The 27366-nt window shown below is 36.2% G+C and overlaps 1 protein-coding gene across 14 annotated transcripts in view; it reads left to right on the top strand.

The window, feature by feature from the left end:
* Window positions 1–27366, top strand: part of ARVCF (ARVCF delta catenin family member) — a 271699-nt gene that overhangs the window by 1331 nt on the left and 243002 nt on the right. For 10 of the 14 annotated variants that reach the window (XM_035340262.1, XM_035340263.1, XM_035340269.1 and 7 more), the window contains one exon: window positions 19030–19098. The exons of 3 other annotated variants lie outside the window; for them this stretch is intronic. Coding sequence is in view for 1 of the 11 variants with exons in the window: in XM_035340275.1 (XP_035196166.1) it covers window positions 22974–22976 (3 nt within the window). In the remaining 10 variants the exon portion in view is untranslated. Of the gene's footprint in view, window positions 1–19029; window positions 19099–22952; window positions 22977–27366 lie in introns of those variants that run through there. One more of the 14 variants, XM_035340275.1, reaches the window with a different exon arrangement.

Here is a 27366-nt window from a genome sequence, read left to right as displayed (position 1 = left end):
TTGTTTCTAGTAATTATTTAAACACTAGATACAAGTTTGTGGGGAAATAGCACTGTTTTGTATTAATGAGAATGATTTATGGTAAAAATCACAATCCTAAGTGACAGAATATTGACATTGGCTGATAGTATCTTCCTGAGGATGAAGTGCTGCAGTCTGTATTAAGTACATTATCCCTTTAAGCATCCAGAAATTTAAACATATTTTGTTTACAAAATTGCAGAGGACTGCATGGTGCAGTAGTAAACCTGAAATTTTAGCGGCTTTAGAAATGTTGCAAGGCACTGCAATAGAGAAATCTGCAGCTTCACGTTAAATCTGCTTTGGAAAAAAAAATGTTTTGTTGTATTAATCACTGTGTATATGCTGTATTACTTCAAAGTAACTGAAAGGGATGGATAGTTCAGAGTTCTTACAGGAAAAAAACTAAGTTGTGAGCTATGCTGTGCTCTTCATCATGCAAACTATTTGGATGGTTCGCTGTTAAATTTATTTTAAGCAACATCTCTAAATGCCTGTCTGAAATATTTAAATTATATGCTCCATTAGGTAAATGGGTTTATCTTTCCATTGCTTGGCTAAAGGAATGTATTAGGAGGGCAAGGTTTAGAAGAACAATACGGTTTGTCTGCATAGTTTCACTGCATAGTTTATCCTCATCTATTGTTCAGAGATGCTTAGAACGTATTTTATTTGGCATTGGTGATCTTTACAAAGTTGACTTTGATTTTATTTTCCATGCCACAGTTGCTGTCGATGTGCATAACTGCAATTAAATTAATAAAACCATAGATTTGACCTGATATTTAGCTAGAATTGATGAAAAATTGCTCTCTTCTTTGATTTTCATCTGTTCAGTGAAAATCCCTGCAGTGGATTTTAATCTCAGCAATTTTTGAATATTGGAAGAACTGATAGGAGTTGTAAATAGAGACAAATTCTCATTGTATTGAGTTAGGACACTGCACTAGAAATGGCAAAATTCCTGCCTTTTTTGTAGATTTTCTTTAAACTGCAGTTTAGAGAAGATGCCTTGTCTTGATGACCATCTGCATGCATATTACAGGTTTATAAAACTAAGCTTCTGTATTTGATTTTATGTAATGCAATATGTTATATCTGCAGCATTTTTGTGGATTTTGGCTAATGTCAGGATGAATACACCGTGAGGAAAACCTGTTAGAATTCTTGTGCTACCAGGTTTATAATTTGTTGCTCTTAATATTTTATTATGTGAGTACAAATCATTGACACAAGCATTGTAAACAAATGCTGAAGCAGCTAAGTGTAAGATTACATTTAGCTTCTCTCTTCACATTTTCACTAAAGTATAGTGGTATCTTGTCCAGTGTGAGTGCATTCTCTTCCTAATAGCTATCAAAGTAATCATCAAAGCTGAAAGGTTAGGTCAGAATTTTCACTTTCTTGCCAGTCTTTACAGAAGAAGGAGGAAAAAGGCCAACTCCAGTTTACACCGTTATGGACAGGAAAAAAAATTATCTAATGTGCTGGATTCAGTAAGGTCCTTTGACTTCATATGAGTCACGTAGAACTGCATTTTTTAAAAAAACTATTAAAATCCCTGAGTTTTTAGAAAAAGTGTTCTTTCTATAATGCAAAATACTTAGGATGTACATGTAACTTCATAAACATTTTATTTAGAAAAGGGCATAAAGCCATGATACTGCTAAAACATTAAAATAAGAACCGAGAGATTACTTAAAGTATACTCTTAAATTCCAGATTGTATATGATCTACGTGTGTGTTGAAGCATAAAAGTTAGCTACATATCTCAATATCTGAAAAAAGGGATTTTTTTTGTTCCCTATTAGTTCTTTTTGCTTCTACCCTTGCATTTGATATGCAATCCAAAATAAGCTGTAAAGCTATTTTTGGTTCTCTGTGCTGAGGTTCTAGGGGGTCTAGACCTTCTGCATTAGCTTAGGTCACATTCATTTTAAGTAGAATGCAAGCCAAATAAGTTGCCTAATTCTAGTGAATCTCATTCATCTTATGCCTCTTTTTCTACAGTGCTGGAAGAACAGGCTGCTCAATTAAGCAAGAGCCAATCTTTAGAAAGGCTGGAAGCCAGGCTTCTAGCAGTCACGTTTTCAAGAAGTAGCATTTTTGGTGTATACACATGGCTAATCATTTAATAGTAAGTGGACAGCATCTATTATTCATCGTTAACTTACATGCAGTACATAAGAAAAAAGTCATTTTAGAGTCCTCATTAGATTCATTGACTGCCATTGGGTTTCAGAATACTTTGACATTTTGACCCATCAAAACGCGTGCCTCTCTGGAACATCAGTAAAGCTTGGGAACAAAAAATGTTTAAGAAACTCACTAGGAATATATGTATGATATTTTAAAATATTTTAATCTCTTTTAGAGAACACTTTGATTTAGCTGTTGAAGCTCATATCTAGTCACTACTCCTTCCTTCAAAGAACATGAATGAATACATCTTCTTACAATAGGTGTCATTAATGGGAGCGTGCCTCTATTGAAACAAATGTCCCCTTTCTGAAAATAGTGAATCTTAACTAAGCAAGGGACCATTATACCCTTGGCTTTATTTATTTTATTTTATCCAATTCTGTAAAAAATGATACTGTTTTTATACCTTCTTATATTGCTGTAGAATTGTAGTTTTGTAATCCAATCTACATAAAATCGACGAAAAAGTCACTGATGGCAAATAAAAGCCATCTAAAGTTGGCTTTAAGAGGCTCACCACAATGAAGTCAAAGTGATTTGTTTAATCATATCTTTCAAAATTGGGCCTTCTGAGGAGTTAACCTGGGAAACCAAAGTCAGTGTGTACTTCTGTAGATACCTCAATCTGTGTTTTCTCAAGTGCAGACTTCTTGTACAATCTAGAAAATGCTTACTAGGAACAGTACACTGGGGAATGAACCTGTGAGCCTGAACATGTGCAGTTCTCCATCTCCCTGAATACCTCTTTGAAGGATCTCTTGGTCTGATACTGCATGTCTTAATCCTCTGTAATCAGCTGATATTAATTACAATGAGCAAAGTTGAGTAATTGAATATATTTAGAAAGACTAAAGCTGTTGTATTTAGATCACAGATTTCAATCCAAGTAGCCCACGAAAGTAATTTTCTTCCAACATCTGTTTGTTGGCTGTTGAGAGAGGTTTGTTGTCATCTAGATGCTGATAGATAAGTCCTCACATTCATTCCAGTCTTGGAGATCTCAGAACTGTGTTGATGTGTGGAAGAAACGATTTCCAGCACAAGAAATGGTTCTGCCATTTTAAAAACTAAGCAAAGCACATTTGGGAAACCTGAAGAGATTGTATTCCCCTTTCGAAACTGCTGTGATGAAAAGTAAATCTCTCATCTTAAAAATTTAGCACTCTTTAAGATACTAGTTCACTTCTAAAAATAAATAAAACTGCATTTAGGATGTAAAATAATAGTATAGAAAAAATGGAACCATGAAACTAGAGCTATTACTACAATGACATGAAAGCTGTGGAGAAATCAGTATTGGAAAGGATTGGAAATACTTACATGATATCGGGTTAGCAAAATGTTTTTCAAAAGGAAAACATTGTGCTGCCTGTACAGAACATCCTTACTACTTAGTGATAGTACCGTGTTTTGTAGAATTTCACAGAAATCAGTAATCATGAACAGTCATGGCAGAAATCTTGTCATCAGTGATGGCAGTCTTTGGTTATAGCAGACTGTTTTGAGTGTTGGTGTCTGTAACAAGAAGCTAACTCTGGTCACGCTACCGGTGGCAGTATTACAAGCTACTAAGATCAGCTAGGAACATGTGGAGTGGATTATGTTACTGTGCTTCACTTCCAGTTTATATTGCCCTGGGAAGGCTTTTCTGTGTTTCTGAACATTTGCAGTATGCTTTATCTCTACAGGTAGGATGGCGTTTTTGGACAGTTTGCAGTCTTTGTTCTCTAAGGTACTTGACTGCAGTGTCAAAATCTTCTGTGCATGCTTCAGTTGAAGTTGTTTCTAGTTAAGGTTTTCCTGCATCTCAGTGGACTTAGATTTTGTTTCAGAAGCTGCAATAGGATTTCCATGAGCTACAGTGTGGATGTATGCCAGTACACCACTAATCTATTAGTTTATGATTTGTGGGTCAGGGAGAAATTGAGATTTTGCTATCTAAGCAGGATCTTCTCTTTGCTGCTTCAGTGCTTACATGACATCTCAAGTTTGCTGAAGATTAAAAGGACGCTGTCAAGGTATCTTTCACAATTTTATTTTTATTATTTATTTTGTTTGCCTTCTTATTGCTATCATAAGCTATTGGAAGCTTGAAGTCTAGTGTCTTGCCAACGGGCTTTTGTCCTCCAGAACAATTACTGTTTAGCTACTTACGGTTTATTTAAGAGTTGTGAAGCATTTAGTGTCTTCTCAAATACATTACTGAAGAGTTACAGCTTAAACATTGCAAGTGAGAGGGGAAAAAGTAAGTAAATCAGTTTAGTGACAGTCCTGCCAGTGTGTACTTATGGTAAACCCAAAGTAGTTTTTTTCCTTATGCTTTTTTTCAGGATTTAGTAATGTGGTTGTATAGAATTAGGTGTCAGTGCTTCTTTTGCACAGGCACTCTAGAGAATGGACTTCTCAGGGGATTGGCCTTAAGATTCCCATTCTCTGTTGGATATATTTTGAGTTACTCAATGAAGCAATCGTTCTAAGGATTCATACAGGTACAGTTGACATTGACTTTGAGGTGCAGAGCAGTAGCTTAATTTGCATGTACTGACCAGAAAAATCAGGACCTGGGCTTTGTATCACATTTACCTCTTTGCTTTTATGATAGCAAAAATTAAAAAAAGTTTAGAAAAAAACTTTTTTTTTTTGTTTGTTTGGTACAGAACTTGTCACTGTACAAAGTCTTAATTGATCTACATTTGTTTTAATGCAGAGTTAGTGAAACTGGAGCTACCATTTGGGGGTTGGAGCCGATGATCTCTCGAGGTTCCTTCCAACCCCTACAATTCTGTGATTGCTGGAAATTTAATTGCCTGCTTTTCATCTGCTCTGGTGGTGTAATTTCTACCCGTGAGCTGGAAGCATAAGCAGTATAGTTCCTCCATGGGACCTCCTTGTTACCTTAAACGTTGCATATTTAATTTGTGTAGTGACAAAATGCTAAGTAAGTACCTCTCAGCTCAGCGACAGAAGAGACCACATAGACTTTCACTGGATTATTCCTATGGCTGAGAGACAGAATTGCAATGTTCTCTACTCAACAGTGTCCATGTCTGCTGGATTGACTGCTTGATGATTAACTAAATGACTTTTGAGAGAGCTGAATGAGTGTAGTGATATTGGGTAAACCTATTTTTGCAGATTTTAAATTAAAAATTCATAATCATTTATCAGTATGTGGAGTAGCAAAGGTTACAGAGATTCCCCAGAGCAAGGTGGATTGCAGAATGACTTCAAATATAGTTCATAAAGTGTGGACTGTCTCTGGGGAGGAGAGTCTGAGATGTGCTACTTCTGTCTGCAGATGAAAACTGAATAGAGACAGACAGACTTTTCTAGAAGTTGATTCAATCTAAGAGTCTAAATGAAGTGTTATAACTGGCACCTTGAAGGAGACTTTCCCTCCCTCTCTTCTGAGTAGCAAATATGGATAGTATATGGAAATTAGCATCCTAACTTAAACACGCGTGTCTGGTGCTGAAAGTGAGGTGACATGAATGCTTTTCTTGGCATGTATACATCAAAACTTTTAACAACTATTACATGGTGGGTATTACTCACTGATGGGTTGAGTGTGGGATTTATTTTTATTTTTTATTTTTTTTAGACAATTGTTCATACACCTCACCTATGAGGTTAATTGTATGAGATTGAAGGGAAATATTTAGTTTGGCCTTTTTGTGCAGTTGTCAGAACTTTGCAAGAATTCTGTTGATTCGTTGAGTTTCTTGTAATGTGTACTAACATCACTCACAGCAATTCAGTAGGATCAGTAAGCTTACTACCACTAGAGTTTCTGATTCTATTTTGCTTTTTTTGGGTAAAGAGAGGGTAGCCTTCGACAAGAATGTGTATGGAGAAAAAGGTTGGCATGATCATGACTTAGCATACGTATTGCGTTTGTTAAGGAGAATCCCTCAAGTATCAACAAGAGATATATCAGAAATATATAGTGTCTCTTTTAGACAGTGTTTCTTTAAAATAGTGCTTTTTCAAGGAAATGCAAATTTTATTTAATGTTGCCATGCTTCTCTAGAATGGGTACAGAACAATTTGTATAGACACTGGTAGTGATACTCCGGTTTTTGAGATACAATCCTACTAACATCTTGTTGATCCTTTGCAATGGGTTAAAATAGCATAGAGATCAGATTGCTGGAAGTAGGAAATCTTTTGCCTCATGCCTGGATCTGTTTCTCCATTTCAGTAAATCAGTCAATGACAGCGAGCGCCTTTGTTTTGCTATTTGTCATCTCGGAAGTATTTAAAAGAAAAATGCTCATATATGCTAACATAGCAATTGTAAGAAACACTTCATAATAACATCTATATTTAACTTTTCACTGCTTTGCAAGTCTTTGGCTTACAGTTACTATTCTGCTATTATATGTTCCTGTCAAGTTTTGATTTAGAAACGAACTCTAAAAAACAAACAAACAAACAAAAACTAGGCAGAATAATTTAACGTTCCTGGTATAGCTCTTAGTCTGATGCAGGAGAGTTTCATTCATGTTGATCAGTAAAATGACAATAACTCCCCATAAAACTTAAATTCAGTTTCCCGTGTCAGTAAGTGTACCCAATAATGGTCCCAAAGTATTAAAAGATTAGTTTTATCATATGTAGTAGCTCTAAATTTAAGATTTTGCCATTATGTTTAAGAAACAATCTCTTCTTCCACCTGAACAAATATCACATTTGACTTTATTTTATCAATGTAATGTCAGCTGAAGTGTCAAACATGAATCCTAACTTAAACTGACGGTGTTCTGCTTCTTTGCACCACGGACTGGGTCAAGCCATGTTGGTGTAACTTCTCCGCATACTTTTAGTCTGGTACTTCTTTAATTCAGTGTGACAATACAACTAGTGAGTTATTGACAGCAGTTGAAGTGAGACCATTATAACTGTGATCAATAAGACACCTGCATAGAATAACAACTACTACCAGCGACATATTTTGTATTGATTCAGGAATTTATGCTGTCTTCACTACCCCCAGCCTGCTACTTCCATAATTTATGTAATAAAATCTCTATTTCAGAGAAGCTGTTACTAAGTTAAATACCAAGAAATGATGACATATCAAGATGTAAATTACATATCGAAGATTTTACTAGAAGCAGAAATAGCACTTGCTAAATTCCTATGGGTTCTGATTCAGGACCAAGGCACTTCCCTACTGCAGGCTGAAAGTTAATGGAAGTAAAAAACCACGTTTCCTCTCCTGGGGCAGTATGTAGATGTGTAGGTAAGACCTTGTTTTTAATGTGATGTGGCAGTGGAAGCTTATTGAATTGTCTAATCCATAAGTTTGAAGTCTTGGTAGAAATTCTTTATCAGTAACAGTAACCTTCACTCCAGTTCCCTCCTTAAACTGGAATGTAATTTTCTCTTAATAATGATACATATTTCTGTCTCTTGCTAACTGAGAAGCATATTTTAAAAGATTGATGCTATCCTCTGATTTTCTTTTCTAAGGCTAAAATCAGTGAAATTAAACAGAAGGTAGGAATTTGGGTATAATTTGAGTAGGAATTTGGGACTAACAATATTCCTTGAAAATAATACCTAGATTCCTGGACATATATGTCTATTTTGTTGATCAGATAATTAGCCATGAGTCCAAGGGAAAATTACTGTGTATTTATATTAAATAAAATCTCTGGAAGGTTTTAAGCATGATGAGAAAACTTTAACTATGTATTGCTAATAATCTTGACATGTGAAGTCTATATAAAGCTTCAAATTCAATTGCTCATGCAGATTGATATGTACTCTAAATCTTCATTTGAATGTCAGACAGAAAAACTCAAATTTGCACGTATTGCACATACTAGCTGTCTAGATGCGCAGCCTTCTATTCTGATGGTGTTACCATCTTCATATCCAAATATATCTGCAGTTTGTCAACAGGAGCATCTCAGTGTAACTTAGAGAAATATGAATGTCTTCAAGTTTTCTGTCCTTCAGATTATTAAATAAAATCCTAATTCTTGGCTAACTTCTAGATTTTATTTATTACCTGTCTTCAGTTTCACGGTATTATAACAAAACTGTAGGCTGTAGAATCAAAGTATAAAAGAGCTGGTCTGTGTTCTTTAAATGTTAAAGACTCAGTACTAAAGAGCTCAGCACAGGATTAGTTAAGTGAAACACGTCCATACTATGCTTGAGCTAAGTCTAACCAAATTAAAGTTATTACATTCTTTTTATGTAATAGTATATTGTATACTTTGTTTTGTTGCTTGATGCTGACAGAAGAATCCCAAAGTAAGAAAAAATTGAATTCCAGACAGAATGGTTCTCCAGACGATTTCTCTAGGGTAGTATTCGTGAGTTAACCCGCTAGTTCTTGAGAACATATTTTGTGCCTATATTTTGTCCTATACAAAAATGGGGCTATTTTTTGGAAGAGTATTTGCCACATTAACTTTTTTTTTTTTTTTTTTTTTAACCAGTTTTTCATGCTGGCATGTTCATGTAGGTGATAAATGGAATCTTCAGCTTTTACAAACTACTCACTGTGTTGATGGTGGGGTTTCTGAATTCCATCCCATGTTTATCTGTCTGTCCAAGGGAATAACTGCCTCCTTTGATTCATGACACCACAACACATTTTTCACTGTTTTGGAGCAGAGAAACTATGATAGCTGAATTTCAGAAACTTTATTTTTATGGGATTAAAGAACTGATGTTTAACAGAATTTGTTATATTAATTAGCTGTCTGGGAAGGTCTAACGTTACTTGTCTAACATGCATCCCAATGACAAAGTTGTTATGTGTTGCTAGCAGTGGTTTTTGAAAGTGAGAGTTAACAAACATTAAATATTATTCAGTGTATAAAAGTTAGTCTCTTCTCAGTGCTAGGCAAGTAATTGTGTTTAGATGCTCAAGAAATAATGGAGGATTTTGTTTTCCAAGGGATGTTTGAACATATTTACTCTCTTCCGAATGCAAAGTTTTAAATTTCTGAACAGTTACCATTGTACTCTTTCTGAGACCTCATGAGGAGACACTGAGAAATTTCTTGAACTGTGCTGGACCTTCAATTGACAAGGTGCAGAGATCTGATGAGGTTTGCAGCCTGGCTTGTTTAGATTTCATTTGAAGGAAGGTCTGTAGTGAATGAATTCTGAGTAGAAGGACTATATGAGAACCTTTCTGTGATTTATAGATAAGATGATGCCTTGGCCAAGGAGTTTCCAGTGGTCCCTTTGGAATTTAGGCCCAGATTCTTAAAGGGATGCCCAGTCCCTGTTAAATTCCATTGCATTCCTTTACAATACTGTCATTGAAACTAGGGAATTAGGTATTGGAATCCTTCCAAAGGTATGAATTTCCTTGTTTCTTTTAGGCTTATGGGGATGTTTCAGCTTTTGTTTTCAAATAAAGATAGGTTGATTTGGTAAGATGTATTGATAAGTATATTTAAAGGATTGGGTTAGCAGAATTATTTAAAAAACACACAAATCAGTTTGAGAAAAATGTCAGATTCCTCGGACTACCAGATTATAAAGAGCTTTTAGCATAAAACCTGATTTTTACTTTGCTTATTCTAGAGGATTTTCTGTGTCCAAATATATTTGTCTATTTCTGTGATACCTCGTTAGCTACCGAAATTTTTAAGATTTGGAAGAATTCAGGCCATAAAGTGATTACGAGAATCCCATGGCCTTTTTCAGCATGTTTGTTTAAAATGCACTCAGTTTTGAAAGCATTTAGAACATTCCCAAATCTGACTGAAGAAATTCAGAGGTAATTAAAACTGAAGAGTTTCAAAAAGTTTCCACTTATACAATTGTAAACTGTGAAATTAAATCCAGTCTCAGTTTAGATTGTATAATTTGGAGAATATTGAATATCTACACTTCCCTCAGGCTGTGTAGCGGGCTGTACTTCCCACAGTTAAATAGATGAATGTGCTAGTAAGGATAGACATCCTTCCAAACAGTTCTATCTATATTTAGCAAATTCTTCTCATTTCCCTCTCTGTAGGAGGGTAGCGATGGTGGTAACCCTAACGTTTGCTGATAGAACAGTGAATGTTTTTAAGCCTTGTCCTACGGGATGTTTTACTTTCCCATATTATTTTGACCTTGTATTTTCTCCCTTTCTTTCGGATTAAATCTTTTAATGTCTTAAGTGAGAGATTTGCTTCACATTCTCTGTCTGAATATAAAAAAAAAGTAAAAGCCATCTCTTTGTGCCACAGAGGAGGAGGAGGAACTTGAAAGTTTCTCAGGATAAATGTTCTGAAATGTATGAAGGATATAACCAAGGCAGAGGGGCAATGTAAAGAAATATCGTTTTTCTGGAAACCAAAGCTATATAGATTCTGTAACTTCTTAGCTCATTTTCTGCATTGAGACTTGAAGGATTTAACACTAATTTACACAGATTGAACTTCAGTTGTTGAACTCACCACATTATTTATTAATGTCAAAAAAAAGATGCAAAAGCTTCTTGTTGTACTGAATCTTATGGAAGTATGGCACAGAGTGGAAAAGCTTTTGAACTAAAGTTTCAGGAAACAAGTTAGAAGTTAAATCATACAGTAAAGACACTAGATAATCTGGTCCATCCTCTGCATGATTTGTCCATATAGCATACAAAATCTGCTTCAAGCTGGAATGTTTTATAGCAATCAACTGTCTCCTTCGATCACATTTTCCCTTCTGCTGATATTAGAATAACTTATTTCACTTGTCTCTTTTCTGTTTTCATTTCCAAGGACCCTAATTCTTGATATTTAAGTGCAATAATGGCAGAGACTACAGATACAGATCCTGGGACATCAGATCATGATGAACTGCATAATACTTGTTTTGGTAATATAGTCCTTACCATAGCATATGTCGTGGTTCTTGAGTCAGCTGCACCTCTGAACCTCATAGCTCTGAGACAGTAGGCTGAGTTTAGCACTTTCTTACTCTATGCTCTTTCTTACGCATAGGGAAATTAGTATCTCCTCTTACAAGTATGAATTTGTATAGATGCTATAACTCCCTCTGCATGTCTTCAGCCAAGTGCCTGGCTTTAGTGTTTTAGGAGAATAAAGTAATACATAGCAGCTAACATCTAAAAGAATGATCTCTAAACTGCAAGTATGTTACAGCATTCATTTGTCATCGTAGAAGCCTGAGCTGTAGAGTTAAGCAAATGATTTTGCTAAAGTTTAGCTTGTGGGCTTCCCTCTGAGCCTGGACAATCCTGCTCCTCTGCCTTTTCAGCACCTTCCATGTAATATCTGCTTCCCATTACTCATCATTCTGATGGTTAAAAATTTATCCATACTTCAATTTATTTATTTTATTTAGCTAGTTCTTATTGATTTGGTTTTGTGCTCCAGTGACTCCTCTCTCTGCCTGAGAATTGCATGCTTAATGTATTTAATGAGAGTGGTTCTATCTCCTTTCAGCCATTGTTGTGCTGGACTAAATAGTCCAAACTCTTATTCTCTGCTCATAAAACGGGCAGTCCGCTTTCAGGTAGTTACAGTACAAATATATGCCTAGTCGGTCTTTTTCTATTATGGATCTTCAGAGTACCATGCTGAAATCCAGTTGTAGTTCTTCTTTTGTCATATACCCTGGTATTAATAACTTCCTCCTCCTTCAGAATATAGTTCACTGTTACATATTATTATTATGTTGTCCTTTTTCACATACAGCTCTCCCACTTAGGTAGCTGTTTAATATTTTTTTTTTTTCCTTTTGCTGAAGAAATCCATGCTAGGTCTACAGACTTTAAAAGTCTGTAAGTTTACTAAAAATGTATGCGTATTTCAAGGGAAATCGTTTTGCGTCTCTGATGTACGCTGTGTTTCGTTGCTTCTTCTGTCAGACATAATGAAGGGGCTTCTATAAAGAACCAGGCACAAGAGATAAAGCAATGCTTTAGATAGGGAACATCCCAACAGATACTCAAATAGAATAACTAAGCTTTAGCCAAGACAGAGTATACTACTCAGTGTTGTGTGACATTTCTAGTTTACTAGAAGCCTCTCTCATATTGACCTCAGTAACACTCACCATTTCAGGGCCATAAAAAAGAGGGAGGGATTTATGTAATAGGGAATGCTAGCATACTAGCCAGGAAATGGAAACAGAGAAAGTGATTTCTCCATCAGGAGTGGGGCATTAGTTGGACCGAGAGAATGAGAACAATTGTCAATAGGCAATTTAATGCATAAATAAAACCATGTATTAGCTTTTTATTGGTTTTGGCTTTTGTGCTATAGGCTTTCTACCTGTAGAATAATGAGTATCTACCACTGCATTTTGAAAGTGCTGTGTTTTACTTTATTAAACAAATTGGCTACTGATCCCTGTGGTGAATGAGCATACAGGTGCCAAATGCAGGTGTGTCTGTTGCAATAGCGTAGTTGGGAAAAATAAGCTGTAGGCTAGAAATTTAGTGTGTATGTGGTTGTACTGCATGGTTCCACTGATGCAGCAAGCTGGGCCTTTGAGAGAAAGCTAGCTTTTTAGTCATTCAGAGGCCTAAAAAAAAAAAAGAAATACGTAGTTTGTTGTGGTACCACAAAAGAGGGGAAAGACTAATGAGAACTGCAGAATAAATACAAACTATTTCTTGTGAAAAGAGGTTGAAGTCTAGGGGAAAGCTGCTGGTTGCACAGAGGAGACATTTTTTTAGTTTTTGTTTTTTCTTTCTTTGGAAGCAGTAAACCAACATTTTATATTGGTGTTGTATGAGCATCAAAACATTAATACAGGTATCTGTTAAAGAACAGAGCTATTGTTTCAGAAGTAGTCAAAGTTTGAGCTGTAATCTGTAGGAAAAGTCCTGATCTTCCAAGGGTTTCTGACTTTGGTTAAATTGATGAGTATGAGTGATGTAGAGATCTCAGCAGCTTTACTGTCTGTATAGTAGCTCAGTTAATAAAATAAGTTTTCACATACTGTCTGATTTAAATCAGAGCTTTCTGCTATCTGTAGATTTATTAAATATATCTGCATGTATGGGTGAGACTGCTATAGAAAGAGCATACTTTTATTTATCGTTTTGAGATTGATGTGAATGGAATCAATATCCATTGCTTTGATTTTCATTACTGAGGGCATCTGAAACGTTGACCAACCTTATCTTACTTGTGTCAAATGGATCACGAAGCCCTTATATACACACGATTTGACCTACTAGAACATCTTTCAAAGAACTGTAAGGCTTAGACTGTCACTGTTTTTTTTCTGACTCGAAGAAATGCAATCTAATCAGGAGGATCCTACAATATAGATACAAATTGTAGGTGCACACATTGTGTGAGGAGCCCAGAATGAAAGTGGCTGGTTTTTTGTTTGTTTTTAGAGACCCTGAAGTAGGATTCCTTATTTTAAAGTACAAGATAGATTATTTAGTGACTCTAGGAGCTGCACAGATATAAAATATTTACAGCAAGCTGGCGAATTCTAATGGGGAAAAGAAATCTCTCAAGGCATTTTCTTCTAATGAATATAAAATAAGAAAGGAATTATGTACAGATGTAACAATTACAGAGTTTTAGTATTTGTGTTTAACTACCAGCTATTTATTTCTCTCGTCTTCACTCAGGTGTAGTTTGACTGAATGCACCTAAATTACAGTGTTTTAAGAGGAGGAGAGTCATGAATAGAATTGACTCTTCCTTGGGAAACGTTTGACATTTCACTGCCTGTTAGGGTTGTCCTTCTTACAGCAAATGTCACTTGAGACTTTTCTAATAATAAAAAAAAACCACCACCCAACTTGTGCATTCTTCTCATTTCGCATGAAATCAAATGACTGATTTCTGATAGAAATTTCAAGATCTTTAAGGTGATACAGGTTTCTCCCAGTTCCACCTCAGAATGATTACTTGCTTGTATTTTTGGAGGCAAGGCATGTAAATAGTAGATTCTTCATTATAAATTAAGTATTTAAAATGTTTTTGACATTATGAAATGGAAAGAAACATACCAGACGTACAATCAGGGGATAAAATCCAACTGGTTCAAAGCAAGTGTAATATCCAGGAGAGAAAAAATGTATTGTTTTGTGTGTCCTTGTCTGACATGGGAATTTAGAGCAGTCATTGGAAGATGAAGGAATCCAGCTCTCTCTGCATTATTGGACCCAGAGGCCATACTGTGTCATTACTAATGCATGCAGGCATGTTCAATAAAATTCATGGTTATACATCCCATTGTCATTTTCAGAGCTCATTGATTTAAGTAGCTCCCACCAGTACAGAATCCTGCAACAGGCAGCACAGCCTAATATGCTGGTAGATACCAAGTGGAGAGTCTTATTTCAATCAAAAAGTGAGAAGAAAAAGAAATTACTTTAAGGATGAATCAAACATTGGAGCAAGTTGCCCAGAGCAGTTGTGGAGATTACATCCTTCGAGATTTTCAAAACCTGACTGGAAAAGATTGTGAGTAACTTGCTTAGATTGACTCGTCTTTTAGGAGGGGGATTGGACTAGATGATCTCCAGAGATCCCTTCCAAACTCAACCATTCTATGATTCTGTCAAAATAAGGCATTTAATAATTGAATATCCTTCAAATTATTTATTTGCTACAAGAGGAAACAAAGTTACAAGGATCCTGTTGCTGCAAGAGGCAGGAAGTCCAGGAAGCAGTTTCAGGGGTGCAAGACCATCTCCCTTTACATTTCTAACCAGCGGGTGTAACCCATCACTTATTCTCTGAGCATGGGCAAGGGGTGTGAAGGCAGAGCTGGATGAACAGAGCTGTGTGGTGAAGCTGGAGTATGGCTGCAGTTCTGTGGGTACCGTTAGCATCTGCATTTATGAAACTCCAGTTATGGTCTAAAGCTGCTGTCTCCCGTGGTTTAAAAATGTAGGAAAGTTCTCTCCCACGTAAGGAGAAGTGGCATCATCCATTCAAGTGCAGAGGCTGAGTCTGGCAGACCAGACTAAATAGAATTAACTTTTTTAAAAAAAATAAAAATCAGCCAACATGGTTAAATCCACTGAAGCTCAAACTTTTAGTGAGATAAAGAATTTTAAAAGGTTTATTTAAATGTAGAGGCTTCCACTGTCATTTTATACAGGTAGATTCAAAGCATGTTGAACATAATCTTGTAATGAGCTTTGGCTTTACAAGGAGATGCATGTTTCTTCCATAATTTTCTTTGTTTCTATAGGGTATTTTCTACTTTGTGAGTAATATTTGCAATTACTTTTCTACAATACCATGTTAGTAACAGCAGCAGGAAGCCATAGTTAGCTCAGCTGGAACATTTTGGTCTCTAGAGCTCTTGTTATTGCATTCAGAGTAAGAAATAACTGCCTGCTTATCTCTGCGGTATTTTGATTCCATTCTTCCTCTCATCCCCTTTTCTTGTTCAGCGTTACTTTATTGGCTAGACTCAGGACAGATGCTAGGAATAGTAAATTCAAGTTGATTGTAACAGATATTGTCTGACATTGGCATGTCTGTAACTAGGAAGATGAAAACAATGGGAAGTAAATATTTTGGACAAGCTGAAAGAATTTGCTAAAATAATCCATAATCATCTTGTCTGTTAGAGTGTATAAACAAAACAAAGTATTTCCTTTCATTTATGCACATTTTTGAAGAGCCTTGGAATTGCTGTGATGGTGTATTGAGCAGTGAGTGCTGAACAGAAATACTGCTTCTTGTTGATGTTTTTAGTGTTACCATCTCTTAACTTCTGGCAGTGCAGTCCTCCTGTAGAGAATGTGGGACTGTGGCACGCTCCTGGGACTTGAGGGCTCAGCTTGGATTTCATCTCCACAACTGGTCTGCATTAAAGCACCTTGAGGACATGCTTGTAAATATTAAAATAAAGGTGCTTAGCTTCTGTTTAAAATCCTGTACCTGTGGGACCAGGTTATGTAACAAGCATGTTTTACTCATCTCATGGGGACAAAGCCTGAGCCGTTAAATCTGTGGAAGCAAAATGAAACAATTTTGGAACCAAGTCATCATTTTCAGCATAAATAGAAGGTCATGCCCTTGTCAGCCAGCATTGGTTCAGCATAAGGTTCCAGTCAGAACTGTCTGCATGATGCCTAGAGCTGTTCTTTAAGAGACCTTCACCCTTTGTTTGGAATTGCTGATACGGTGGGTCTTATAAATATTCAAAAGAGGCTTTCTGAGATAGTCCTTACTGCAGCCAGGGTGTACACTCACTGGTTCTTGGTAACTGATCTGGCAAAAAGAAGTTTCAATAAGCTCTTGATAGGCCACCAGATCAAGTGCTCTTTTTTCATGATTGTTTTTCCCCTCCTTAGTGGTGTATGTTAAGCTATGGTACTTACCTGGCAAGTTCAGAACACGGTTCCACACTTACTGCTTTTGTAGTTTCCATGCTGGCTTGATTCCTGATAAGTTGAGATGTTTGGGACCTGGAGTTTGGCAGACTAAACTTTTGTAATAAGGGCATAAGTGAAAGCTGGAAGGCTTGTTCCCTTGCATTGCATTCGTTTGCTTGACATGTCTAGTGTTTTGCTCAGCTCCATTGCACAAAGGTGTTCAAAATCACATTACATCCACACCCCTTGCCATTTTAAGTAATTCCAAAAGGTTAGGAGTTTGTTTTAACAGCAGGTGACTGTCCATGTGAAGAATTGCAACAGTCTGTTCTTTTTACAGTGTACACATCATACAGTTGAATTTCTCTTCCCATGAGTTGAATGCTCAATAGTGGTTCCTTTTTAATCAGACGAAAATTACCAGTATGTGGAACATACTTTTTTGAGCTATGTTTCTCAAAGAAGAGAAAAAGTAGTAGATATATATAACGCATCTCTCTATGTAATTATAACTTCTTCCTGAAATCTTAGGTGCTACAGGCATTTGTAGGTAGCAGAGCACCCAGATTTGTAACTTAAGTGACATCTGGATTTTTATGGCAAAAGCATTAATTAAAATAGCTTGCCAGTCAGCTTTTGTTTTTCTTCATCAGTGAGATTCTTAATGGTGATTTTTTTTAAAGGCCATAATTTTTCACTTTTTAGCAGTAGGAGCTTTTAAACGTGACATACAGGACTGTCAACAATTTTAGAAGGGCCAGTTTAGGATTTGTTGCAATGTTTTAAAATTTAACCAAGTAAATCTTGGCTTTTTTGTTTGTTTTAAACTGTTACGTTGCCCCACTAATAGTTGTTTAATAGTGTTTCTGTTTTTATTTATTTTTGGTTAAGACAAAAGAATATGTGTATATAGGGCAAAAATAGCAAAATTTTGCTTCTGACATCCAGATTGAATGGGTCAGCAGGTGAAGTTTGGATTGCTAACGAAAGGGAAGCTTCAGGGGAAAATTCTTGCCTGAGGTTGGATTTGTACTGGTTCTACACGTTTCTTCCAACTCTGCCATCTCTCTGTGCTGCTTCTGGAACATCATGACCCCTTTAATGAAATTTTGTTTTGTGACAAGCTGAATTTCTGCGTACGTGCTCTACTTGGTAGTATGTTTCATGTTTGTGATGGGGTTTCTCCTTTGTTCTGCAGTACTTAAAAGCATTTTACTGATCAGAGTTGAGGATAAGTAAAGCATCCTGTTTACTAATTAGATAAATTTTCATCAAGTGTTGCCCTAGAGGCACTGTAATTGTTGTCTTAAGAGAAAGTGTTGCCTTGAAACTTGTAAATTATGAAATGATAAATAAAATTTAATTTGGAAGGTGAAAGAACACATGGAGACTACCTGGGCTTTGTAAGGTAGCCAAATGCTGACTGCTTTACACGAATGGGGGGAGCATAAAGTCTTTCTTCATAACCACAGTCTGCAGATAGTTTGGTTGGTGATTTCTAGGTCTCTTAAAAGAATTAATAAGCTTCTGTGTTATAAAAAGCTGTTTGTCCAATTGAGTGCTCCTACCTTATGTATGGGCCCGAGTGTTAGTTGTCTGTTGCTGTTGTTAGTGGGTTCAGCCTTGGATGTGACCAGTCTTCTCTGAGGACTGGGGGAAGAAAAGGAGTAGCTATTTGTGATACTGATCTCCAGTCACTGCTGTTAAGGGATGCTCTAAATGTCAATATGACAGTCCTACAAATCCTGCCTAGCCAACAGTAGAAAGACCTGGTGGTGCTTTGGCACTGCAGTGACACAGCTATTCTTGGGCATATATATATTTATATATTGCACAGATATGTAGATGTGCAAGAGTATACGCATACTTTTACACACACACACACAGACACAGACACACACACACACACACTTTTCTATTTGCATCTTGCCCAATATGGAATTCTATGATACTGAGATGCAGGCATTTATTTATTTATTTATTTATTTTAATTAATGTCTCTTTTTACAAAACAATTTTGTTTTTATGTATTACATTAATTATTTTGTGGCTAATACATGACTCATCTAATATTCTACAAACAAATGGATTCTGGCTATTAAGAGTCATTTTGGTTTTCAATTTACCTGTAACAGAAGTGTTAGGTTATTGAAAGAAGGCATATTATCCAGAATAACTTTGTTTAAGCAAAGAGGTAGGGTGTACCATTTTAGCTATTTTGCTTCTTGTTATCGTAGTCTTGAATGATGTTGTGAGCCAGAGATTTCAGCAGAATCTTGTCCATATAGAGCAGTTGAACTAGAAAAGTAATTTTTGCCATGAGTTTAACCTTCAAGAAGCCGCACCTTTTGAGGCTTATCGAAGTCTTGCCTTAGATGTTTTGAACTAGGGATAGCAGTGCAGGTTTGGCAAGTGTTTGGGTTACAGAGCTACTTAGATATTCCCTTGTGCAGGTTAACAAGCTAATAGTCACTTAGTTACAGAATTTCTGTTCAGAATTTGATACAATTCTTATGTTTTTCAGGGATATCCATAACTTTGAGTTCTGCTTTATGAACAAGGGAAGGGGCCTAACGACTCTACTGAAAGGGTGGTAAGAGTCAAAATTTCATTACATAAAATTTTTATTTTATTATCTGCATTTATTTATGGCTGAAAAGTCCAGAAGACAAAATGTCTACTAAATTAATCCTCCTTGCTCTTTACTATTCCAGATAGTCTCATAATTGTTATTCTTCAGCCAACAATAAAGCGATGAAAGACTCATTCATTTTTTAGTAATAGTCTTCAGTGGCCTTTCTCAGACAGTAGGGCCTTTGAACTGAGCATGGCTAAGATATGCAAGAGTTTGAAATAGTCTGCTTGGAATAGCAAACTACCATACAAAAACAATTGTCTGTGTAATAAAAATGCAGAACAGTTAACTGTATGTAAAGTAACTGTAATAAAGCCTCCAAAATGTTGTAAATGGACCTTTTCAAAATGTTTTCTTCTGCTGCTGTCCTACTTTTCAGAGAAGAGAGAAACTGGCTTCCAACCTTTTAACTGCTTCTTCTCAGCCACTCTCAGCTTTGTGTCCAGTTGTACCATCAGACTTCATCTGAGGGTGTTTACTGAACTATCTGTGTAGTAGGGCAGATGCTAGTTATTTTTACTTGGAATATAAAGGTTTCTGGCTTCTGGAGTCAAAGAATCTACAGCTTATTAGAACTCTGAAGGAATATGATTCACCTTGGAATTTGTGGCACATGAATTTAACACAGGTACAAATTCAATGGCTATCTACTTGGCAGTGGGATATATGGCTTTCTGCAGCGCTTGACCCTTCTGCTGCCTTGCTTGGTTTAAGTGAAGGGCAATTGACAGAACAGTACAGTCAAAGACCAAGTAATTTATTAATTTATATGACTTCTGATGACTTGGGAAGCCGCTCCTGAGATAACCAAACAGTAAGTTTTCTTACACAAGGAAAAAACATCGGGGTAAAGGAACATAATCAGAAAAAATAAGTCTTCAAATTTACTAAAAGCACAAGACAGATGTACTTGCTAAATGAATAAAATTGATTTAATAATTCAAAATTTTCAAAGCCTTAATTATATAACCTAATTTATTGTAATATTCTCTTTTTATCTTTGTTTTGGGGGAAGTAGAATTTTGGTTGAAAGATAGGAATAGAGTTAGCACATTACAAGAGATACTGAAAGTTGCTGGCTCCTAATATTCCAAACGGTAAAAAGATAGGAGAGGGAAAAGGTAGGAGACTTCCTAGGAAAGGTAGGAGACTTCTTAGGAGGTTTTCTACTGTAACAGACATTCTGAGGTGAAATTTGAAGTATTTTGAAAAAAGGAAAATAACTGCAGGGATGAAAGGGAATAATATAATTGGAACTGTAACTATAGAGCTTTCCTTTTACCAAACAGTCTTGCTGTTTGTTCAAAATTAGAAAAAAGTAGCAGGCTCTATCCATTGACAATCAAATTAGATGATTTGTGTGGATTCGTGAGCAACCCATTATTATTTTGTAGCATATTTGTGAACTATGGAATACCTAACTTTGAAAATGTTCCTGTTCTTTCTACACTGAAGAAAGAGTAATAATTGTGCTAGCATTAGCAAATATACTTTTTACAGAGTTTGTGACTAAGACTGATCTGCTTGTGTCAGAGGTGAGGTGTACTCTGTACTCATTTTAAAGAATACGTCACCCTTAATCAGAAGTGCCATATGTTTTCAGAATGATGATGCTTTCATTTTATTGCTCATCAGCCCTGGAGAATGCTGGTTAGTTCCTTTGCAAATGTGACTCACAGGCTCAGACTGCTCACTTATATTTTAGACTTATTTTAAGTAGTTATTGGTTCATGGCTCATAATGATAAAATAGAATTGCATTTTTCTCAAACCATGGACATCCTGGTGGAAAGTCTGAAAAGCTGGAACCATTTGGAACTGCTCTTACTCCCACTGAGGTCAGCAATAGAATGTGTGTGGCTTTCAGTGGGAGTAACATTATACCGTCTAAATGTGAAGACTTTTCCCCTTTTCTCTAAAATGGATTATAACAGTCTGTTATAGTAGAGCTACATGAAATCTAAGTGACTATTATACTGTTTGTTTATGAAAGGAGTGTTATTAGCAGAAAAAAAATGTCTGAAAAAGGAATGATGTGTAAAACATTAATGATAACTGCATTTTCAGAAAGGAATACTATAAAGATATTTCCAGTACTGCAGTTGTAGGATTGAAATGGACAGTTTTGATTGTAATGTGCCAAATGGAATTGACTTCTAGATTGCCAGATTTCAGACTTTCCGGGCCATCCAGAATGTGTGCTTTTTATCTATTGTAAACATTTGGGTCTTTATGATCCAGTTTGTTTGTTGTTGTTGTTTTTTTCTCTAACTCACTGCTTGCAGATTAATGTCTGCTTATTTTGTGTTTATTATAATCTTTCCTGGGATAACCACAAAGTATGAATTAATCTCGTTTAATTGATGCATTGCTCTAGATTAATCAAACTCCTGTTTAATGTGCTTGATATTTCTTTCTTAGCTAACAAGTTAATTTTTTGAAAATTGTATGTAGTTACATTTATTATAAAATGGTCTTGGGTGTGTCAGATTGTTAGCTGCATAACGGAAGTGCAAGATAACGACCCCAGGATAGCATTTTGACTTACAAACATTGCAGTATAAACAAGTATTCACTAAGTAATTTTAGAAAGGAATTTCCCCTTCATGTCGTATGTATTATACGTAGACATTAATTAGTGATTTCCTATGTAGCTCTTGGAAATTGTTTTTATCTATTTTATCGGACACCACGTTTATTTATCGTGAATTAAAACTTTTACCATTGTCTCTGCATGATGTGACTTATGAACCAAGTCTGATTTACTCTGGGTTGTATGCTTGAGAATTTAACTCTTAAGTGATTATCTTGCTAATGATCATACAAGCCTTCTAGATTTGTGGATGAGTCCTAATTTTGCCTTCATTGTTATCCATGATTCTAGTGCTTTTGGTGTTGTTGAGTGGATTGAAGAAGACCAGTTCAATTCTTATCTACAACATACACAGATTTAATCTCATGTACTTGCAATAGCATAATTTGGAATCACTTTATAGTTCCTAATTAAAAATGGTTACTTGTTTGAAAACATGAGAAATTTGCCTTCATGCTGCTTATGACCTGGAACAGTTTAATAATGATCCAGATCTGGGGTCCAGACATCTTTAGAGCTGAAGTCCTGTTAGCCTGTATGAGGCCTGAATTTTGAGCTGATGTATCTATGTAGAGAGGATGCTTGGGTATTTAAGTATGCCTTCTCTAAAGTTGGTGTGATGCCGCACTTAATGCAGGGAGCTGCCATGGCTGGGACCCAGTGACACAGAGAGGATGAGCGGGATTTTTTATTTATTTATTTTTAGTAGGGTATAGTTAATTGATTTCTTGAAGTGGTATATCTGCACTGCTTATTAGCAAATGTCTTGCAAAAGTACTTGTCTTTGTGAAATAGTTTCACTGAATTGCATGGGTAAGGTTAGCCTTAAGAGTGGGCTTCCATGTACCGAGATCTGTATGATACTTCATAATGTGCCCTCTTACTTCATGCTTTGTGGCTCAGAGAAAACTTGCATCATCTAAAATGCATTTGTATTCAGAATTTGTATGCTTTTCTGGACCCAGAGACTAATAATCTGTAGTCACTCTATGCATATGGAAACATATGAATGTGCATCTGCCAAAAAGTCCTACATCTGTGCACACATAATTATCGAAAACAAACATGCAACTTCTGATCCTTACGATAAGTGTGAGTGCTTCCATTGTGGTTAAACAGTTTAATTCCTCCGTGATACCTTTTGCAGGCGTATTCCCTGAAGCCACAGTGGATTTCCCCATGTGGATCCAGTTGGGAGATTAAAAGTTTAGGATTTAATCTTTGCTTCCATAGCAAGAGTCATGGTAGGCCTTCTTAGTATTCATTCAGTGCTGTTGGAAACATCTCTGGTAATACTGTAGTAATATTGGCATGCTCTATTAAAACTACAGTGAATAAAACTTAAAGACCCAATCTCTTGATTTACATTTCTTACAGCAACATCTAATAGAATCAGTAAGGCATAAATGTTAGATTAATTTCCTCTTTTTATTTAGCTCCATGAAAGCCCCTTCCAAGTAGATAAAGGAAATGTAGATGAAAAGAACTGACAAATAAATATAAAGAATTATTCTAGAAATGCCTTATTTGGAAAATAGCTGTTCTTTACCTTGCCCCCCTTAGAGACATATCTTCTTCAATTAACTTGAAATTCCAGAACCGATACAGATATGATTGAAACGCAGCCATTTTGCAACACCTGCACCATGCTGTGGGAACTGTTCTTAATTTTTTTCTTTGGGTATTAAAACCTATACTTCATGATAGAGGACAGGCAATTTTATTTGCCTTTGCTACTGTCCTGATTTCTTGTAATTCTAGTACCATTTTTCTGTTTTAAATACTTACAAATTATTTTGTAGAAAACAGCCTTTAAGTTAAACATTGATTAGTCATTGCTCCCCCCCCTTTTTTTTTCCCCTTAAAGCTATATCTGGTGTATACATTTTTGATTTTAACAGGAATGTTCCTGGAACAAGTCATCCAAAACTGACTTGTCAACTTCATAGTAGGAACTAGTTCAAGATAGAATTTTGCTAGACTTTCTTCCCTTGTACAGCTTAAGTGATCCTCCTTCCTTTGAAAAGTTGATGACTTTAATAGTTTCATGCTATTGACGTTACCATGCAGGTATTTTAAGGTCTATTTTCAAAATTTAACAATCAACCTTGCCTTTTAGTTTTAAAGCTGAATCTGGAGGGTTATGCTTGAACAACTCTGGAGATGCCTTGTCTGCTGAGGGACAGGGATTCTGGCAGGGACTGTTTCCCTGAAACAGTGTAATCAGAAACAAAAGGGAAATACACCCTGATGTGTCTCAGAAGCTGAAAGCATTGCTTGTTCCTCCTCTCCTTCCTGACTGGAATTCCAGTAATTGTTGCAGCTTTATCATCACCCATGTCAATAAAAATTCTTTGTTCCTTGCAACTGCTATTTACCATTGCAGTGATGGGTCCCAGGCATTTTTGTTTAGGGATGTGGAGACATTGATGTCTTTAAAATGATCATTAGCATATTCTTCCATTGTAATTACCTTCGGCATGTTCTTCCATTTAATTAAATTGTAGCCTACTGTGTGGTTGGCTTTCCTGAAATGTTACTTCCACTTAAGGCAGTTGTAGAGAATCAGAATTGATACCTCACTGAGCTGCGAGACAGAAGATTAAATTCATAACACTTAAGTGCTTTGTTCCAAATCCATTCAATGTTGTAAGAATTTCTTCTGTTAGTGCTAGGCATCTGTGAAAATATTAGCAAGTATCTTTTTCAAGTTTTACTATATAGGTGTACGGAATGTTATTTTGACATAAAGATTTAATGCTCTAAATGGTGACCAAGATAAAGTTTTCAGAATTCTTGCAGGAAGTTTAGAATTGCTTTGGTCATTGCACATGGATCTCTGCGTTTAGAGATGCAGAGGGCAGCACCAAGGCTAGATGCTTTCCAGCATGTGGTAATACAGCAGTGTATCTTTCAAGAACTTTTAAAAAAAAATATTATTTATTTTTATTTTTTTTTCCAGATCTAAGTTTGGCAATATGTTTGAAAACAGCCTTGTCACACACATCATCAGGGTCAGGAGGGAAAGAAAGCACAGGCTTTAGCATTTCAGATAGGCTTTGTGAAAGGAGTGTAGACTGCTAGTTTGCTAACTAGTGGCTCTAGAACAATCGTCCAGTCAAGAGAACTCAAACCATTTCTCCCGTTCCATGAAATGTTTAGTTCACACTGCTGTCTGGGACCTGAGCATTCTACTCACATGCAATATACTTGGTAAAACCCACAGATGATAAACTATGAATCTGAACTGTTAGAAGTGGTACCAGGTGAAATCCTGGAATGCACAGCACAGAATAATCCCTAAGGGGGAGGAAATAAGGTTGTTGCAGTTGGAAGTATTCAAATTGTTGATATAGTGGTGAACAGAGATTAATTCACCCTTCCTATTTATAGACAGTAGAGGCTTGTTTGACATAACTGTGGTATTTTGTAAAAGGCCTCTTACGACTTAGTATTGTTGACTTTATCATGCTTTCTAACAATCAGTTCTGAAGAAATGAAACCATTTGGTTTCCTGTTACGATGCTGTACTACTGGTAAGTGGTGAATCCCACCTGTGAGTCCTAGCTTAGAGCACTTGTTGACCTCAAATAAACATCATCCAAAAAATACTTTTGTTGAGCATTGGACCTGATTAACACACTCATACCTAGTTTCTATTTGTAGCAATCTGAGTTTATTGGTCATAGTTTTGGGAAGCTGCCATGTGTGTTGGTGGCACTCAGTTATTAATTAAATTTATTAACATCAGTGAGACTAATATTAGGATCCGGAATCTGGAGGTATACAGTCTTATTGTAAGTGGTCTTTCTATAATAATCTTTGCCTGCCAGTGAGACTGTAGGATAAATGCTACTTTGTGTTCATTTTTGAACCAAGAAGAACTCCCCTGATTTATTGAATTTATTACACACTTAAACTACTGTAAGAGCATGCTGCTGCTGTGTACACGCTTTCTGCCAGCAGGTGGAAATACATATACAACTTCTTCATTGACTTATTTCTTGTTTTGGCTGACTGCTGTCACACAATTTCTCGAGCTTTTTCATGGTGAACTTAGCTATTGGTTTCAGGGGGAAGAGGAGGGGAAGAGCAGAAGAAAATCAAGAGCAGGAGAAGCTGTTTTAGGGGCAGTGGTACTTGATGTTGGAATGAAGTCAAACTCTAGAAAGGAGTTTGGAACATTCTTCTTTAAAGCGTGTGTCTGGATGATTGTGGAAGCAGGGGATGAAATAATACAGATCTGGGCTAATTCACAAAGTGGCTAGAAAAGCTGTTTGTTTTTACGAAGAATACTGATGCTTGTTATACTTGTCCCATTCAGGTTGTATTGCAGCTATGTTGAAAGAAGATAATTACCAAAAATGATATTTTTTTTTTTTTTGAAGCTGATATGCTGCATTTATTGTCCTTAATGTCAGCAGATATAGATTTGGGAGAGCTTGTTAGGAGATGGGCCATGTCTGCAGACTTTCAGGCTGAGCAAATTACTGACTGTACTCAATGGGGTGCATAATTTTGGGGGGATGGAAGGAGTTATGTGCAAACTAGAGACTACGAGAAAAATGCCTTTGCTTGCAGTGGAATTTGCGCAGCAGACACGCGTGCCATGGAATTGTTTGTGCTTGTAAGTGGCTAATTGGCCCCATTACAGCTCAGCTTAGATGGGAAAGCTTTAGCTTTCTCTTTTTCTGTGTAACGCAACTTAGAGGAGAAGGTACGACTGGATCACCTGGTGTGTTTAGTGTCGTCTTAACTTTGCAAGCTGATCACACCCTGCTTAACTTGTGAAAACAGTTTACAGCATAACACTGGTATTTACTCATTTTTCTTACCTGTTTGCTGAATGTTAAAACTATTGCTTTTTGCCTGAAAGAAACGTGGAATTATTTCTATGTACACTTCTAATCAAGAGACACAAAGACCTTCTTTCCTAGTATCCCACAATTAAAGAGGGAATGGTTATTTAGCCTTTCTGAGGAAACTCATTTAAAAAAAATTGAATACTTTTTCCTCATTTTTTTTTCCCCTGAATAGTAATATGAACAGATTACATTTTGCATCTTGGTCCCAAATCCAATCAACTATTATGTAAACTTTTTGCTAATTTCTGCATATAATGTGACTCCTAGGCTTTTTGAAGAACACAGCAATGGTAACTGGTGTCTTTTGGATTTTTTTTAAAGCAAGTTTACCTTGGTGTAGTGAATTAGAAGTCCATCATCAGTCAGAAACATTTGATCAAAGGTGAAATAAATAACTAGAGTGCATTAAAGTCTGTGACTAAAATTAATTTTTTTAATATGATTAATCTAAAACTGTAGATGTAAAATAGAGTAGAAATAATTTTATCTGGGTCCACTAAAGTCAAATTAATTGGAAGAAGGGAGGTGTGGGAGAGAGTGGCATTTTATTTTGTGACCACAGGGTATTGCAGAATAGTACAAGTTTGTTAAAAGGCAGGTTTTGCTGGAAGGGATAAATGTGGGCTTGTGTTATTCAATTTATAATAGGAATGGAATTTCATTAGCACTACTATTCATTTGTGTTGTGGGAGGAAGAGTAAAATAGATTCTCATTGACTGAAAATGTCACTGTCAATTCTGGCTGCTGGAATTCTCAGCAGTTTGTTGG

This window comes from Oxyura jamaicensis, chromosome 15, assembly GCF_011077185.1.
Source record: "Oxyura jamaicensis isolate SHBP4307 breed ruddy duck chromosome 15, BPBGC_Ojam_1.0, whole genome shotgun sequence".
Lineage (NCBI taxonomy): Eukaryota > Metazoa > Chordata > Aves > Anseriformes > Anatidae > Oxyura > Oxyura jamaicensis.
The sequence above is the reverse complement of the archived record's forward strand: the minus strand, read 5'-3'. Positions and strand labels throughout refer to the sequence as shown.